This window comes from Pipistrellus kuhlii, unplaced genomic scaffold, assembly GCF_014108245.1.
Source record: "Pipistrellus kuhlii isolate mPipKuh1 unplaced genomic scaffold, mPipKuh1.p scaffold_m20_p_3, whole genome shotgun sequence".
Classification (NCBI taxonomy): domain Eukaryota; kingdom Metazoa; phylum Chordata; class Mammalia; order Chiroptera; family Vespertilionidae; genus Pipistrellus; species Pipistrellus kuhlii.
In genome coordinates this window covers 2,996,239-3,012,343 of record NW_023425529.1, presented here as the reverse complement: position 1 = coordinate 3,012,343, position 16,105 = coordinate 2,996,239, and the positions used below count along the sequence as shown (strand labels likewise).

Genomic DNA, 16,105 nt, shown 5'->3' with positions numbered 1-16,105 from the left:
AGGAAGAGCAGGAAGCAAAAAGGGACCACCCTCAGACTCCAGCCTTAGGACTGGGGGCTCCCCCCCCCCGCCCCGCTTTTACACATTGAAGATGGGGTGCGGGCCCTGACCCACCCCATCTGTTTGCGTCATGTGTTGGTTATACCATGGGATGTTTGTTTCCTATTTCCTACGAGAAGCAACGTTAAAAACATAAATCTGTCTGGGCTGAAAGGGACACAGGTGGGGGTTTCCCCGCCATCACTTCCTTTGGAGAGGGGGCGGCTAGGGGGAGGCAGGGGAGCGGGAGGGTCTGGCCCAGAACGTCAGGGCTTGGGGGACCGCGTGGGTGGCTGGGGCTCTGGGGAGAAGAAAATAGAAACTCAGAGCCATTCACTGGGCTGGGAATCCGGGCAGATGAGCTGTCAGGGGCGGGGTTTTCTGTCTGTTTCTATTCCTTTATGTGGGCCTCTCTGGGGTGCCAGCTAACTGGGTCAGGAGCTCGTGTGGATCCCCACTCCTGGACCTGCCCCCCCCCCCACCCCAAACCCAGAACAGCACCTGGCAGAGTGAGTGCGCGATGACTGTGCTGGATGGGGGGGGGGGGGGGGGGGGAGGTGGTGTAGATGAAGACGTGTCATCGTCCACAGGCGTGGGCAGTCTGCCATTTGTAACTTGGCAAACACAAAGGTGACCGACTCCGTACCAGGCACCGCCGCACCAGGTGGGTGAACTTCTCCATCCTTCCAGCAGTGCCTTCTCCCTCTTAAAGAAACACTCCTTTGCTGGGACTGGCACTGCCTCCTTATGCTCTTGGACGCCTTCCTGTGGCCTCCAGGCCTAGAGGCTGCGAGTTCCCAGCTGCCCGACACCATATCCCCAAATTCCCGCAGGCTCCCCCCACATCCCCCCACCCCCATCTCCATGTGGGGACCCACCCCTCCACCCTGGGGCTTTGGCCGGGGCCCAGCAGAGCCCAGCAGCTCCCTATTAAATATGACTGGTCGAAATGGGACCCAAGACCTAAGCTGGGCCAATGAGAGTAAATCTTCATTGGAACTCTGCCTAGGGCAAACATTTGCTCTTTGTTGTTGTTGTTGAACTTGAACCTGGAAGGATGAAGCGCTGAGAGTCCCCTTGCTGAGAATGAACCAGACAACCGAAGGCAAGGCAAAGGGGTACAGGGAAGTGAGCCCCGAGAACACCACCTGAGCCCCCTCGGTCACGCTGCCTCTGAAGTCATGATGTGACCAAACTGGGATCAGTGACTTTATTTCCTACGAAAGCAGGCGGAGGTGGGTTTCCCGTTTGCAATAGCGAAGGTCCTGGCGAGCAGGGTCGGAGGCAGCCCAGGACCCCGAGTGGAGCAGAGAGACGAGGGCGGCAAGAGCCAGCCACACCGGTTCGGGCTGGCTGGGCAGTGCCCACAGACCACTGGGAAATCTGGTTGTTGTCTGTGGTCCCCAAAGGAGAATTAGACCAGAGGGACACACTCCTGAGACACTCAGATGAGCGCAGCAGCAGAACTTTCCAACAAGCAAGACCATCAATACGGGAGTCAACGCCTCAGGGGGAGTGAGAGGCCCATCCCTGAGGGCACACAAGTGGTGGCAGCAACCAAAGTTTCCAAAGGAGATTCAGGGGTCTGGCGGGGCCGGGGTAAATGGGTACGGGGGTGGGGGTGGGGCATAGGAATGCAGGGGTGGCTAATGGGTCCTGGGGCTCGCCTCTGGCCCCTGGGGGGACAGGAGCACGTGGGGATGGGGACACAGCACCTACGGATTCACACCTTCGGACCCTAGGGGCCCCGAACATAGAGAAGGCGGTCAGCCACGTCTGCAGCCGCGTGCTAAGAAGCGCCACGGGGAGGGGGCAGCATGGCCAGCCGGGGTGCCATCGGGTTTGGGGTGGGGGCCCTGGAGGGTCAGAACCATCTGGCTGGGAAGACTGGGACACCTGGAAGGGAGACAGGCAGGGTGAGAATCAGGGGACAAGCAGGATCTACAGCCACTTGCAGTCTTTCTGGCTGGCAGCTCGTTCCCGCCCTCCAGCTCCTGGTCAAGGCTGTCCGCCCGCCCTGCTCTTCCTCCACACCAGGTCTGTCTTCCCTGCCCCCACCCCGCAATGTGGGGTCAGTTCTCCCTGGCTGGCCCGGGCTCCCCTGGGGGGCAGGGGCTGGGGTGCCTCTAACCCTCCTCTTTCCCCCCCGCCCCCCGGCAGGGAGGGAGAGTGGGGGCTCAGTGGCACCCATGCCTTGGCTCAGGGCCTTTTCTCATCCCTCAGGCCTTCCCGCTGGGAACCCGGCTCACTGAGCTGCCCTGGCTCAGGCAAATGGGGAAACTGAGGCCACTGCTTCTCCTCTCTGTCCTGGTCTTAACACCACCCCCAGTGAAACGGAGGGCCCCTGCCGGCTACAGCCTGCCGTGCGATGGAGGTGGGGGTGGGGGCGGGGGTCTTGAAGCAGTGTGTGTGGGGGGGGGGGGGGCTTACCCCTAGAGGATGCTGCAGGGGCGCTTCTGTGGCCGTGTGGGCTGGGGACACAGGACGGCCCGGATGGCCTCGTCAAAGACCGTTTTCAGGCCGCGCTGGGTGAGGGCCGAGCACTCCAGGTATTTCACCGAATCTGGTGAGGCAACAAGGGTGCAGAGGCCCAGGTCAGGGGAGGGTCCCAGGCAAAACCCCTCCCTCCCTCCCCCCTCCCTTCCCAGGACGGGAGTTTGAGCTGCCCCACAACCCCTCACTCCCGGCTGGGGAGGAGGCCAGTTGGGCGGAGGCAGCTGCTGCCTGGTCAGCCCTGCAGCCCCCACCCCCAAAGCCCTTGGCCTGGGCTGGTCCAAGACAAGTTGAAAGTCCCTTACACACACACACACACACACACACACACACACACACACACAACGCCAACTGGGATCTGCTCCAGGAGAGACTGGCTAGAGGCCAAGACAGGACCCCAGGTCACCTCCTTACAGGGGGGGGCTTTTAGAGACCCTGTAGGCAGCTTTGCAGGTGGGGAGACTGAGGCCCAGGGAGAGACCACCGGCTCAAGGTCACACAGTCAGTGCCAGGCCAGGAGCAGCAGTGCACTCTCAGGCCCCTTCTGGTCCCAACGCCCGTGCTTTAAAGGGGAAGGGTTCACGCAGGCGTGAGCGTCAGCCTTGGAGGAAGGGGGGCGGCCGGTCAGAAAGGAGAGAAGGGGTGCCATCCCCCATACCGGGAGGAAGAACCAGAGCCCCCGGGATGGGGCATGGGGCCCAGGGCCCCACAGAGCGGAGGTCCCCTGGGGAGGATGGCCATGCCGCTGGGCGAGTCAGGGGAGGGGGGAGGTGGCAGCTGCGGTTTCTCTTCCTGTGAAGAGATGTGGGTCCCCAGGGCCCGCCCAGTTCCGGCGGAAGGAAGAGTGGCAGGGCTGAGGCAGGGACGGGGTGGGGAGGCCCCATGATTGGGGGCCAAACGCTGGGCCTGCGGGACCCTGGGGTAAGGCAGAGCCCCCCTGGGGAGCTGGGTCACCGGTGGGCCTGGGCTTCTGGGCAAGTGTGCCCTGGGCTGCAGGTCAATCAGGACTGACTAGGGACACCATGGGCGAGGCCACCACCAGGAGGCCCCTAAGCCAGCAACTTCCTGTCCGGTGTTCAAATCCCAGTTCTGCCACCTCCTAGCCGTGTGGCCTTTAAAACGCCACTTCACTTCTCTGGGCAGTGATCTGGAGGCAGAGAGGAGGTGGGCGGGGGAGGGAGGCGAGGAGGCAGACGGGAAAGCCTCCCCCTGCAAACCCAAGGCAGAAGCACCTCCTCCGGGAAGCCTTCCTGGAAAACCCAGGCCTGGCTTGGCTGCTGGTGCTCTCAGCAGCCACAGCACACCCCACTCCATCCCTGCTTCTCTCTGGGCAAAACACACTTTATTTCAAGATCCAATTATGGTTTATACTAATGACTAGAAATTCGTGCACGGTGGGGGTCTCTAGGCTTGGCCAGCAGTCAGGGCCTTCTGGCTGCTGGCCGAGGCCTCCCTTCCCCAGCTCCTGGCTGCGGGGGGGGGGGGGGGGGCCTTCTTTCGTTCCACACCGCCCCCTGGTGGTCAGCGCCCATCATAGTGAGCAATAGTCTCCCAGCCAAACTCCCATGGAAACCAATTGCATATTAGACTTTTACATCTATAGATAGTTAACAATCAGATTCCCCCGCACGGGTGCTGGGAGCCAGTCCATGTTAGTTATTAGCAGGTGCCTTGAGTATTAATTTGTTTAATTCTCCCAGAAATAGTTCTACGGCCAGGTTTTGCTGATGAGGAAACAGGCACAGAGAGGCTAAGCGATTGGTCCAGGGTCACACAGCCAGCACATGCACACTCCGGTCCTGGAGCCACGCCTGCAGTCACCAGAGGCTGCACCCAGGTCCCCGCTCTGAGCCCGGGCCCCGTACCGATCTCCTTGGCCAGCGCCAGGCCCTGCGGGTAGGTGATGGGCGCCAGCTTCTTCTCCTTGAGCTTCTCGATGGTGTCCTTGTCGTCCCGCAGGTCCAGCTTGGTGCCCACCAGGATGATGGGCGTGCTGGGGCAGTGGTGCCGCACCTCGGGGAACCACTGGGCCGGTGTGGGGACAGGGGGGCGTGAGACCAAGGGGAGGGGGCCGAGATGGTGTGGGAATCAGGGGGAGCACGAGAGCCGGGGAGAGAGGGCCACCACGTTGTGGGAAGATAAGAGGCGGCAGGAGTTTGTGAGAAGAGACACAAGGTTGCACCGGGGAGGGGGCACGCGGTTGCAGGAAAGAGGAGGTGTGATTTGTGCGGAGATAAGACAGGCATGAGGTTGTGCGGGGTGGAGGGGGGCGGGGGGAGAAGACAAGTGAGAGAGGGTGGACAATAAAGCTGGCCCTCCCAGCCCCCTCTGCGACCCCCTCCGAGTCTCATCCCGAGTCTCCCCACACCAGTGGGCACTGCCCCAGGGACAGGCGTCAAGGTGCTGGGCCCTCCTCCCTCCCTCCTCCCCTCAGTGCCCCCCCACTGGCCTGCTCCGCTCAGCTCACCTTGGCACGGACGTTCTCATAGGAGGCTGGGCTGACGAGGGAGAAGCAGATGAGGAAGACATCCTAGGGACAGAGCAGGCCAGGGCACTGTGAGGGGAGGCCCGGGGGGGCCTACCTGCAGCCCCTCCATACACTGGAGCCCTGAGCTGTGCAGCAGCCCAGTGTAACAAGGGGGGTGGGGGTGGGGGCTGTAAGGTCCAGCCTGCTGCCTGTTTATCCGATACTTCCCAGTGTCCTTAGAGGCCCTTCCTCACACAGACCCGGCAGCAGGACTGCCGCCCCCATTCCGCAGATGGGAAGAGTGAGGCTGCAAAGGTTGGCGGGTTTGCCACCCGGAGCTCCAGAATCCTCACTCCTAACCAGGCACTCACTACCCACCATCCGCTTACCAGCCTGGAGGGAAGGTCAAGGGTGGAGGGGTGGGATGTGGTGGTTGCCCAGCAACCACAGAGCCACCGGCAGGCTTACCGGTCTCTTCTCCCCCCACCCTGCACACCCAGGGTTCACTGTCCCAGGCTCCCTACTGGAGCCCCATGCTGGGTCTGTTTGCCCCACCCGCAGGGGGCGGTGGCTCCAGAGACCCTGGTGGAGGGGGAGGGATGGGAAGAGGGCAGAACGGTGAGAGGGGCTGATGGAGGGCCAGGGGCAGAAGGAGTCCCTGGTTGTGTCTGGGGAGGACAAGGCAGAGTCCTCTGGCTGGGCCTTTGGGGAGGGTCAGGGTTCACCCACGGGCACCCACACAGAGGGAGCAGAGCCAGCCGGCGAGAAAGGCTCAGGGGGCTCACCGTCTGCGGGTAGGAGAGCGGCCGGAGGCGGTCATAGTCCTCCTGCCCGGCCGTGTCCCACAGGCCCAGGTTCACCGGCTTGCTGTCCACCATCACGTTGGCTGAGTAGTTGTCAAACCTGTGGGGAGCGGGCCAGAGGGTCAGCCTCCCGCCCCGAGCCCAGGGCCCTCCAGTCCAGGCCCAGGCTGCCGGAAGCTGAGACCCAGCGAGGTCCTACAAGGACCCACGTCACACAGCACGATGCAATTCAGTGGGGTTTTTTTCTTCCCATTACTGATTCACAACATAACAAACCAAAAACTCAGATAAGCCCTAACCCGTTTGGCTCAGTGGATAGAGTGTCGGCCTGCAGACTGAAGAATCCAAGGTTCGATTCCGGTCAAGGGCATACACACTGGTTGCGGGCACATCCCAATAGGGGGTGTGCAGGAGGCAGCTAGTCAATGTTTTTCTCTCATCGACGTTTCTGGCTCTCTATCCCTTTCCCTTCCTCTCTGTGAAAGAAATCAATAGAATATATATTTTAAAGAAAAACCCAGGTAAGCATAAAGAGGGAAGCAGTATCTTGGTCATTGTCCTGCCCTCGCCTGTTCTCCGGAGAGGTGGTTTTCCAAGGCTGCGTACTATTCCCTCCAAGGTTTGATCGGAACACACTCACCCACCTCCTATGCTGGACATTAGGGCTGGCCTCCCGGCATTTGCCAAACAAGTGCTTATCCCCGTCTGAGGTGGGTCTCCCCAGAAGCAAACCCTGGGGAGGGGGGTGGTACAAGTGGTTTATTTGGGAAGTGAGTCCAGGAGCTGCAGGAGGCCGGTGGGGAGGAGAGGGAGGCAGCAGCAGACACAGGGTGAGCCGGTGAGAGGTGACTGCTGTGGGCGCGTGGGGCTCCGGCCAGCCAGAGCCACCAGGAGACAGCCTGGGCCATGGCAGGGCGCCCCCGCCCCGAGAGGGCAGGAGCTGGGGTACTGCCACCATCTCCATCTGCCACTTTTAGAGGGATGTTCTGGGGTATCAATCCCCTTGTCATCCAACCCACCTGAGGGCACAATGAAAGCTATCAGTCACAGGAGATTTGGGGAAATGCCACTGGCACATGCTGGAAAGACAATGCCAAAGCCTGGCATGGGCACCAACCATGAACCCTAAAACCTCCCTGCCAGTTCCAGTGAGGCCTCCGGTCAATCTAACAAGCTGACAGATTTTAAGCAACAACAACAACAACAACAACAACAATTCAATGGTATTTTTCACTACACACACCCTGAGAAGAAGGTGCTGGTTCCTTATGCCTTGGGATGTCACCTCCTCCATGCAGCCCTCATGGAATGCTGCTCAGTGACAGGCTGCAGAGCAACTCCCAAGACACCTGTCCTGAGAAAGACCCCACAAACAAACAAACAAACAAACAAGGGGACAGCCTAAGTTTTTTTAAAATCCTCACCCGAGGATATGTCTATTGACTTTGAGAGAGAAAAAAACACACACACACATCGATGTGAGAGACAAACATTGACCAGTTGCTTCCTATATGGATTGAGCTCACAATCTAGGTATGTGCCCCGATGGGGACTAGAACCCACAACCTTTTGGCATAGGGGACGACGCCCAACCCACTGAGCCATCCAGCAAGGGCTACAGCCTGGCACTGTAACACACTGTACTCAAGGGAGTGTTCCTGGTTACCTCTCAGCTCCTCAAATGGCCCTGCTCCCTCCTGCCTAGAAAGCTCCTGCAAACCCCACTCTCCTTCCTCCCTCTGCTGGGCTGGCTCTTACCCCACCTCTCCTCCAGCTTATCGCAATGCCACCTCCTCCAGGAAGCCTTCCTGACTCCCAGCCAGGTTGGGTCCTAACCAGCAATCTGTGGTGCACTTAGCACCCCAAAAGCAGGAGCTTGTCCCTCACTGCGCCCTGAGGCCAGCCCCGTGCTTGGCAAGTGGTAGGTACCTACTCCGGGCACCACCCATACCACTGTGATTTCAAGTCTAAGGAGACACCACTGGGCATGACGGGAAAAGAAGTGTCTGTGTTGTCTTTGGCTTCTTTCAGGATAAGCTTGGGGCTCTCCCTTCTCTGATGTCCAGAATGAAACTCTGGTGCCCAAAAGCCTCCCCAACTTCCTGAGCCAAAGGTGTCTGCATTCTCTGGGTCACCCCCAGGGTCTCACCCCAGGGGACTTGGGGGCGGGGGAGGCTGCATCCTAGGATCTGTAGCAACACCGAGCACCTCCTCTGGGGCCGGGCAGAGGGCTAGGGCCTTCATACCAGAGGTCTTGAAGTCCCAAGACTGAAGGACCTCAAGTTACTCCCAGTAGACAGATGAGGAAACCAAGGCCCCAAGACTAGCCAGCTCATAAACAAGGATCTGAACCCTGCTTTTCCCATGACCCCCACCAGTGAACCTGGGGCCAGCCGTCTGGGATCGGTCACCCAGAACTGGGAGGGAACAGAGACCTCCTGGTAAAGTCTTATCGGGGCTGTGTGACCCTGGGTGAGTAACCTGACTTCTCTGAGCCTCACTGTCTTCATTGTGGAAAAGCTCTATCTGTTGGGACAGAGGACATTGAAGCCACCCCGCAGGGAGCTGCTGAGCCGCTGAGTGACCGCTGAGTGTCCAGTGTCCCTGCACACGCTCCACTGCCCTCCGCAGAGAACCAGCTGTCAGGGCCCGGGTGTCTGCGGGGACTCCCCAGGCATCTGCAGCTCCCGGGGGTCCCCCTTACTTCAGAGACTCACAGGCGGCCTCTGTGTCCAGCCCTCGCTCTCATGGCCAGAGGAGGACACGGGCTCAGAGGCAGGAAGGGGTTTGCCCAAGACCTCACAGCTGGTGCAGAGCCAGGACTGGATCTGTTACCCAATTCAGAGCCGTGTGGTAAGGTGAGCGGCGCTGCCACTTCAGGGCTGGGGACTTGTGGAGTTTGAGCCGGGGCCGGGGACTGACTGGGACCTCGGGGGAGGGCAGGGAGCGCCCATTGGCTGAGCACCCTGGAGCCACAAGGGCTGCCCAGGCCCCTCCTTCCTAAATCATTTCAGTGGACCCGCCCTTGTCCCCATTTTACACACGAGGAAACAGAATCGGGGCCTGGGAGTGACCTGCCCATGGTCACACAGCTGGGATGTTTGCACTCAGAGTCTGGGCCGCCTCTTTCCACACTCGCCAGCCCTGCCCCGGGGGCCTGGGGTGGAGGAGGAAGACGGAGGCGGGTGAGAGGCGTGTCTGAGGCCCAGCACCTTCTCAGGGCAGACTGCAGCTGGACCTGCCTGCCGTGCTCAGCTCTGTTCCAGCAGCTGGTGGGACGGACAGATGGACGAGGACAGGGCCCTGACCTCCCAGTGCTTCCATCCTAGCAGGGAAGTTCAGGGACAGGAGGGGAGGGGGGAACCAGCTATGAAGGATGTCAAGCAGGGTGGTGGGATGGAGGGGGCCCGGGTGGAGGGAGGGACCACCTGGAGGACAGGGTCCTGGGTGGTGATCCCTGGGCCAGGAACTGTATGGTGGGGAGGGGGGAGCCCCTGTGCCGCAGGTCTTCCTGCCCTGTCTTTGCACCCCGACATCGAGAGAGGTTTGGTCTCTTTGTCCGTGAAGTGGGGGTCTGAGCCTGACTGCTCACCCCCAGCTGCTGGGAGCAAGCTGAACGGGGCTCTCGCTCACCCCCCTTGCCCACCCCGGAAGCTCTTCTGACCTCCATCCCGCTGCCTGTCTCCCCAGCCCCGCCCCCCAGCTGCCCTGCCCTTCATTGTCAGGGCTCAGTACAACCTACTGGCCACCCTGCTGCAGGGGTGCAGGCGTGGCCGCAGGAGCCTCCTGGGGCCTCTGAGCTGAGCCCCTCTGTAAGGGGGGTGGCAGGCGGGACTGGCCACACACCACAGGTTCCGGTGCAAAATGAGAACACAGGACCCCTTGTTCAAAAATTAAGAATTCCAGGATGAGGGGATGTGATTAAACCCAATGCGGCCCCTTCCCTGCGAAGCCCCCGCAGCTGCAGGGACGTGGCCTGGTGAAGCCGCCCTGGTCTCCCACCAGCTCCTCAGCCCCCGCGGGCAGACCTCGTCCAGGCCGTTCTGGCCGCTCTGCAAGGTTGCCCCGGCCGAGCCAGTCCACCAGGGGCCAGTCCCTCCGAGCTGCTGAGAGCACCTGCCCCCGAGAACACACCTCCGTCTCCCTGGACAGCGGAGGCTGCCGGCCACGAGCTTGGGATCTCGCAGCCCCCACCTCCTCCAGAAAGGGAAACTGAGGCTCAGAGAGAGGGTGTGACAGGCCGAGGCAGGAACAAGGCCTCCTGCAGCAGCTGCCTCCCCCTGACGGATGGCTGCTTCCCGGCTCCGCTCCAGAGCCAGCCCTCCCTCCGCTGGGAGGTGCCGGTCACCGTTTGGTAATTGATGGTGACCTGGCAGAGTGTGGAGAGGGGAGTGCGCAGGCGCCACGCTATGGGGAGGCGGGACCAAGTGGGGAGTGGCAGGTGGGGGGGGGGGGGGTGGGGGGGTGAGGGGTGGGGCAGTTGTGGGTTTTCCAGGCTCCCTGCCCAGGTGTCCCTGCCCTGTCCTGGCTACCTGCCCCCTCCCGCCTGGGCCGGGTCAGAGTCTCAGTTGAGGGAACTTGGGGCACCCGGGAGGCTGGGGCAGGCCCCTGCGTGGCCGGAGCTTCCTCTTCCCCTTGGGTGACCCGGTATCGTAACACCCAGCTCCCAAGAGGGCCAGAGGACAGTGTGTGAGGCCAGCATACGGCAGGCCCTCAAAGATGGCAGCTGTGACCAGTCCTGCAGCCCAGCCCTACCCCATGTAGTTCAAGTCAGGTCCACTCAAAACACATCTCATGTGTCTCAGGCGAGGAGTCGGTTACACAGAGCACAGACACTGCGGGGCTGGCCTGAAAGGCCCTGGACTGGGGGCCCTGATTCCACAGGCTCATGGTCAAGGTCAGATAGCATCATTCTGGGGAGTGAGAGACCCTGCAGGCTAGATCAGGAAGGCTTCCTGGAGGAGGGGGCCCTAGAGCTGAGGCTGGCGGGCGGAGCGTGTGGACGTGGGAAGGACCGGTACCCCGGGCGGAGGGAACAGCTGAGCAAAGGTCCCGAGGGGCAGTGGGAATGCCCAGGAGAGTGCCGTGAACGGAAGGGGCCGTGACGCTAGGCAGGAAGGATGGAAGGAGACCACACAGAGCCTCGGAGACGGAGCTGAGCGCTGGGAAGTTGTCCTGTGAGCGCTGCGGGCCGCTGGGGACAGGCAGGGGAGGGGCTGGTGCTTCCCCTCACCCTTCCTTCCTGGGGCCGGCACCCACACTTGGTCACATACATGTCAAATGACAACTCCGACTCCACACCGGACGAGAGGACGGAGAGGACGGCCTCTGATTGGCCTCCAGAGGGTACGGCCCTCCCCCACCTCACACGTGCACCCCGGCATCTCTGCTCCTTGTGACCAAACCCCCGGATCACCTCCTTCCCCGCCCTGTCCCTCTCCTCCTCTTCGTGGCCCCGGCCCCCCTTCCCTCCCTGAGCCCAGCCGGCCCTCCCCATCTCCCTCTGAAGGCCACCTGCTCCCCTTCAGCACCCCTCCCCCCAACATGATCTCTCTTGGTTTTAGGGCCCTCAGCCTTGCCCCTGACCATTCCTCTTGGCCTCAGTGGCCGCCTCCCCAGCCAGACCGTTAGGGCTTTGCCAGGCAGGCTGGCTGGGGCAGCTCCCAGTTGCTGGACCCCAAGTGCCCACCCATGGCCGCCACCAGATGAGCCTGAGCAGGGGGCGGGCTTGGCGCTGTGTCTCCCCTCCCCCCGGGGCCGCCCACAGACACTCACACGGTGGGGATGTACTCTCCGGGGAAGGCATTGGTGGTGTAGCTGATGAGGAGGCAGGTCTTGCCCACGGCTCTGAAAGACAGGAAGTTCCGGAGGGCGTCAGTCACAGGCCCTGCCTGGCCCCCCGAGCCCAGCCCGCAGGAGACACCCGGGCTCACCCTTCCAGGCCTCAGTTTCCCCATCTGAGGGTCCCCGTGTCAGTGTTCTCAAACCCGAGCACCACAGAGTCATCGGGGCCACCCCAGAGACTCGGACCCAGGGCCCGGGGCAGAGCCCGGAGCCTGCGTTTTGAGAAAGCTCTCTCTGGGGATGCTGATGGGGGACCAGGGCTAAGAGTGGAGGGTGCCCAAGACACCCCGGAACTGGACCATGCTGCAGGGGCCCCAGTGCTTGACAGGGGCCCTGCCATCACCCCTGGTCTCCCCCCCTGCCTGTGGCACCAGCTTGGGCAAGTCGGTTGATCTCTCTGTGCCTCAGTTTCCCCATCTAGAAAACAGGGATGAGTCTGTCCTCAGAGGAGTGTGCTGAAAAGGGGAACGTGCATAAAAAACCAAGCACAGTGCAGGGCTCGGCACAGCCACCAGCCGCTGGGGAAAGCCTGCCCCCCGCTATCCTGCCTCATCCACAAGCACAGCAGTTAGGAGGCTCAGCGTCAGAGAGGCCCAGGTTCAAATCCCATAAGGTCTTGGAAAAATTACTTGATTTCTTTGAGCTTCAATCCTCCCACCTGCTAACTGGGCCTACTATGAGGGTCGGTGAGAGGATAAAAGAGAGGCCTGACACAGAGTAAGCGCTAAGTAAATAGCGATGGCCCTTTATTCGTGCTGTCTTCCCAGGGCCTGCTGGGCCGAGAGGGGATGCAGGTGCAGGCCGGGCTCTCCCCGATGCCCCCAGGGCACTGTTTGTCACTTCCTGTTCTGAGGAGCTGGCTGCCTGCCCCCCGCCCGCCCCCCCCCCGCCCCCGCTCCTCTCCCCCTCCCCCTCCCCCAGGGCCTGCCAGCAAGGTAACTGAATGCCTGGAACGTCCCTTGGCTTCCGCCCTGCCCTGCCCTCCTCAGATCAGATGCAAAGCAGAAGTGGGCAGCGGGAAGATAACGAACGGCCAGCGGTGCCTCAGAATCAGCTGAGGGCAGCCTGACCCATCGGCCCGCCCTCGGCCCAGCAGAGTCAGAGTGAGCCGGGGCCAGGGGCCCAGGCCGGGAAAGGTCTGAGTCCCTCGGGGCCTCGGGCTGCCCATCTGTGGAATGGGAGAGTCGGACAAGAAGCCTGCCCTGCTGGAACGTCCCAGGATGCACCAGGGGGCTGGACCCTGAGCACGGTTGCTAGGCGCCATCTGAACCTGTCATCCCACAGCTCGGGAAGCTGGCCCACCGGAGGGCTGGCAACCCAGAAGGCACCTCGGCCCGGCCTGTCGCAAACTGACCCCTGCAGTCACCTCCCCACCCCCCTCCTCCCGGATCACCTCATGTCCCTCCTTCTGCTTCTCACCCACACCCCCCACATCCTCCCAACAGGGCAGCTGCGGGGGGGAAGGGGAGAGAGGAGGAGAGGGGAGGGGAGGGGGGGGGCTGGGGTTCACTGAGCACACACTATGTGCAGGGCAGCCCCTCAAAATGCCTGACGTGAACCCCACCAAGTCTGGGGGGAGATCCCGGACGGCTGAGCCGAGGCTCAGAGAGGCCCTGTGACTTCCCCGAGGCCACACAGCAGCGTGAGCCAGGGACTAGAGCCCAGGTCAGCCTGGGAACTGAGGCCAGATTTCCCCACCCTCCACCTGCGCCCACAGAGCTGAAGACGGAGGCCCCGCGGAGGCCTGCCCCAGCCTCCACGGCCCAGGCGAGGGCCCCGGGCCCCGGCACCCGCAGCCCCATACCCCCCACCCGGGGAGCTCCGGGGGAGGTGGACAGAGAGAGCGAGGCGTCCTCAGCCCACCCCGGGGGCTCGCTCGGGCTCCGGGGAGAAGGAACTGGTCCTCCCGGCTGCCTCCGGGGCTCCCACAGGGAAGGGGCCTCCGGGGGCACCTGTGCAGGGGGGTCTCGGGGCCCCCGGTGGGGCTGTGAGGAAGGTCAGTGGGTACCTACCCATCTCCCACCACCACACACTTGATGGCCTGCATGGCGTCGGGACTGGGGCGGCGGTGGCCGGGGCGGCTGCGGCGGCACCGGGAGCGGAGGGCCTGGTAGGCGGCCCCGCGGAGCAGCAGGGACGGACGGACGGACGGAGGCAGGAGGAAGCGGAAGGGGAACTTGCCCAAGCTGCCCTCGCAGCCGTTTGCAGAAGGCGGGGCGTGCGGTCTGGAGGAACAGCTGAGAGGGCCCCCAGGTGCTGGTCCCGGCCCCGGCCCCGGCCGCCCCCACGGCCTCCCCGCGCTGGGGCACCAGCTGGAGACCAGGGACCCTCTCAGCGGGGACTCACTTCCACGGGCAAGGCCAGGGTTGATCTCCAAGACCTGGAGGTTTCCGAGCACTGACTTCCACTCAACTCAAAGCAATGAGCACTTAACCAGCACCTGCTGCGCGCAGGCTCAGGATCGGGCGGTGGGGGACCTGCAGCGAGGGGACCTCAGAGTGACACGGAGGGGAAGCGGGAGCCCGGGAGGTGGCCTTCGAGGTGGTGTGGGAGAGAGGGCACCCTGGGGGAGGGGGTTGCCTGAGACAGACACGGAGGCTCCCCCCCAAGAGAGGCCCATGTGGGAACCCCTCAGCAGGGAAGGATGGGAGATGGGGGGGCGGTGGCGAGGAGAGTTGAGGAGGAGGGAGGTGGGGTCAGCTCAGGGAGAAGGAAATGGGAGGGAAGGGACAGGCCGGGCCCTGTGCTGGGGGCAGCCCTGTGGGACCGGGCACCTTGGAGCTAAGTCAGATCCACGGCCACTTTTAAAGGTGCAGAAGCAGAGGGTCTGAGAAGTCAGGTGCCCCCAAATTCTCCTGGCACCGCAGCTTCGGCCCGGGGACAGAAAGCCGCTGGTGGGTGGGAGCGCCCCCTCTACCCCTCCCCCCAGCACAGCAGACTAGGGTCTGAGCAGCACGGAGTCTTCCCAGTGGTTCCACCTTCACCTGGTCCTGACCACTCACTGCAGGCTCCAGGGAGAGGGGTGGGGGGAGATGGGCGGAGCAGCTGGTCCCCACCCTGGACTCGCTCTGGGCAAACAGGGAAACCACAGGCGTATGGAGCTCAGGAGTCAGCAAGGTGACTCTGGGGACAGAGCCCAGGACTCCCCAGGCACCCAGGCAGAAGCTTCCAAAATGATCCATGCAAGCTGCAGGGCTAGCACAAACGGCTTTTGCAGAAGGAGATGCAGCTTCCCTGGGCCAGCCAGAGGCCTCGGCGCAGGGACGGTCCATGCAAGGAATTGTGGGCACATGCCCTGTGGCGGGCTCCATCGCCAGTAGGGGGCGTGCAGGAGGCAGACAATGGATGTTCTGCTCTCACATGGATGTTTCTCTCTGTGTCCCTCCCCCCTCCTCTCTCTCTAAAAATCAGTTAGAATATTTTTTAAAAAAACAGCCAGTGCACTCGAAGTCTGCTCGGTGCTCCTCACAGGCTGAGCTGAGGCTTTGCCAGCAGGAAGCGTGCCAGGGCACCCGCCCAGGCCAGGAAGGCCCAGTGCCCCACATGCCCCCCTCCCCGCCCCCCGGCCATGACCCAGCCGGGCTCCCTGCCTCCCAGGCCACCGGAAGCTTTATTCTGGGGACACCCCCATATTCACATTTGTTTCCCAACCACTGCTATAGGGCAACCTCTGTGATAGTTTTAAAAAAGGGAACAGTGTACTAAATGCAATGTGCTGTCCTGGATTAAATCCTGGAACAGAAAAAACAAAACAAACAAACAAACAAATAAAAACACCCGTGGGAAAAGTAGTAAAATCCAAAACAAATAAAGATTTAATTAACAGTATGGCACTAAAACTCAAGTGAATTTCTTTTTTTTTTTTATTTAATATATTTTATTGATTTTTCACAGAGAGGAAGAGAGAGGGATCAGAGTTAGAAACATCGATGAGAGAGAATCATCGACCAGCTGCCTCTTGCACACCCCCTACTGGGGATGTGCCCACAACCAAGGTACATGCCCCCGACCGGAATCGAACCCGAGACCTTTCAGTCCGCAGGCCGACGCTCTATCCACTGAGCCAAACCGGTGCCCGCTCAAGTGAATTTCTAAGGGGTTTGTTTGTTTGATTGTTTTATATTTTTTAATCCTCACCCTGTTTGATTCCGGTCAAGGGCATTCACCTCGGTCACAGGCTCCTCTCTGGCCCAGGCCCTCGTCGTGGGCTCCTGCAGGAGGCAACCAATCGACGTGTTTCTCTCCCATCAATATTTCTCTCTGTCCTTCCCTCTCTCTTCCACTCCCTCTAAAAACCAGTGGGAAAATATCCTTGGGTGAGGATTAAAAAATAAAAGTTCGAGGTTGATAGTCAGGTCTTCACACACCTGGGATGGATTCCGGGCCAGGTGGGACGTGAACTTCTTCCATTTTGTCAGACAGGGACTCAGTGTCATCCCTTCCACGACCAAGTGTCCAG

The 16,105-nt window shown here is 61.6% G+C and overlaps 1 protein-coding gene across 1 annotated transcript; it reads right to left on the bottom strand.

The window, feature by feature from the left end:
- Positions 1-1,229: 1,229 nt before the first annotated feature.
- Positions 1,230-13,810, bottom strand: RAC2 (Rac family small GTPase 2). The gene is made up of 7 exons (XM_036458218.2): positions 13,659-13,810; positions 11,578-11,649; positions 5,785-5,902; positions 5,000-5,062; positions 4,398-4,557; positions 2,470-2,602; positions 1,230-1,935 (listed from the first exon to the last, which is right to left on the bottom strand). Exons 1-6 carry the CDS (start codon positions 13,691-13,693, stop codon positions 2,472-2,474), a joined length of 579 nt encoding a protein of 192 aa, XP_036314111.1. The 5' UTR covers positions 13,694-13,810; the 3' UTR covers positions 1,230-1,935; positions 2,470-2,471.
- Positions 13,811-16,105: the final 2,295 nt, after the last annotated feature.

Excerpts from the sequence above, each read along its gene's own strand:
- RAC2 (XM_036458218.2), bottom strand. The coding sequence starts at position 13,693 with ATGCAGGCCATCAAGTGTGTGGTGGTGGGAGATGG. Across the intron at positions 5,903-11,577 it reads GGAGAGTACATCCCCACCGT|GTTTGACAACTACTCAGCCA; the intron begins GTGAGTGTCTGT and ends CGCTCCCCACAG. Across the intron at positions 2,603-4,397 it reads GGCGCTGGCCAAGGAGATCG|ATTCGGTGAAATACCTGGAG; the intron begins GTACGGGGCCCG and ends TTGCCTCACCAG.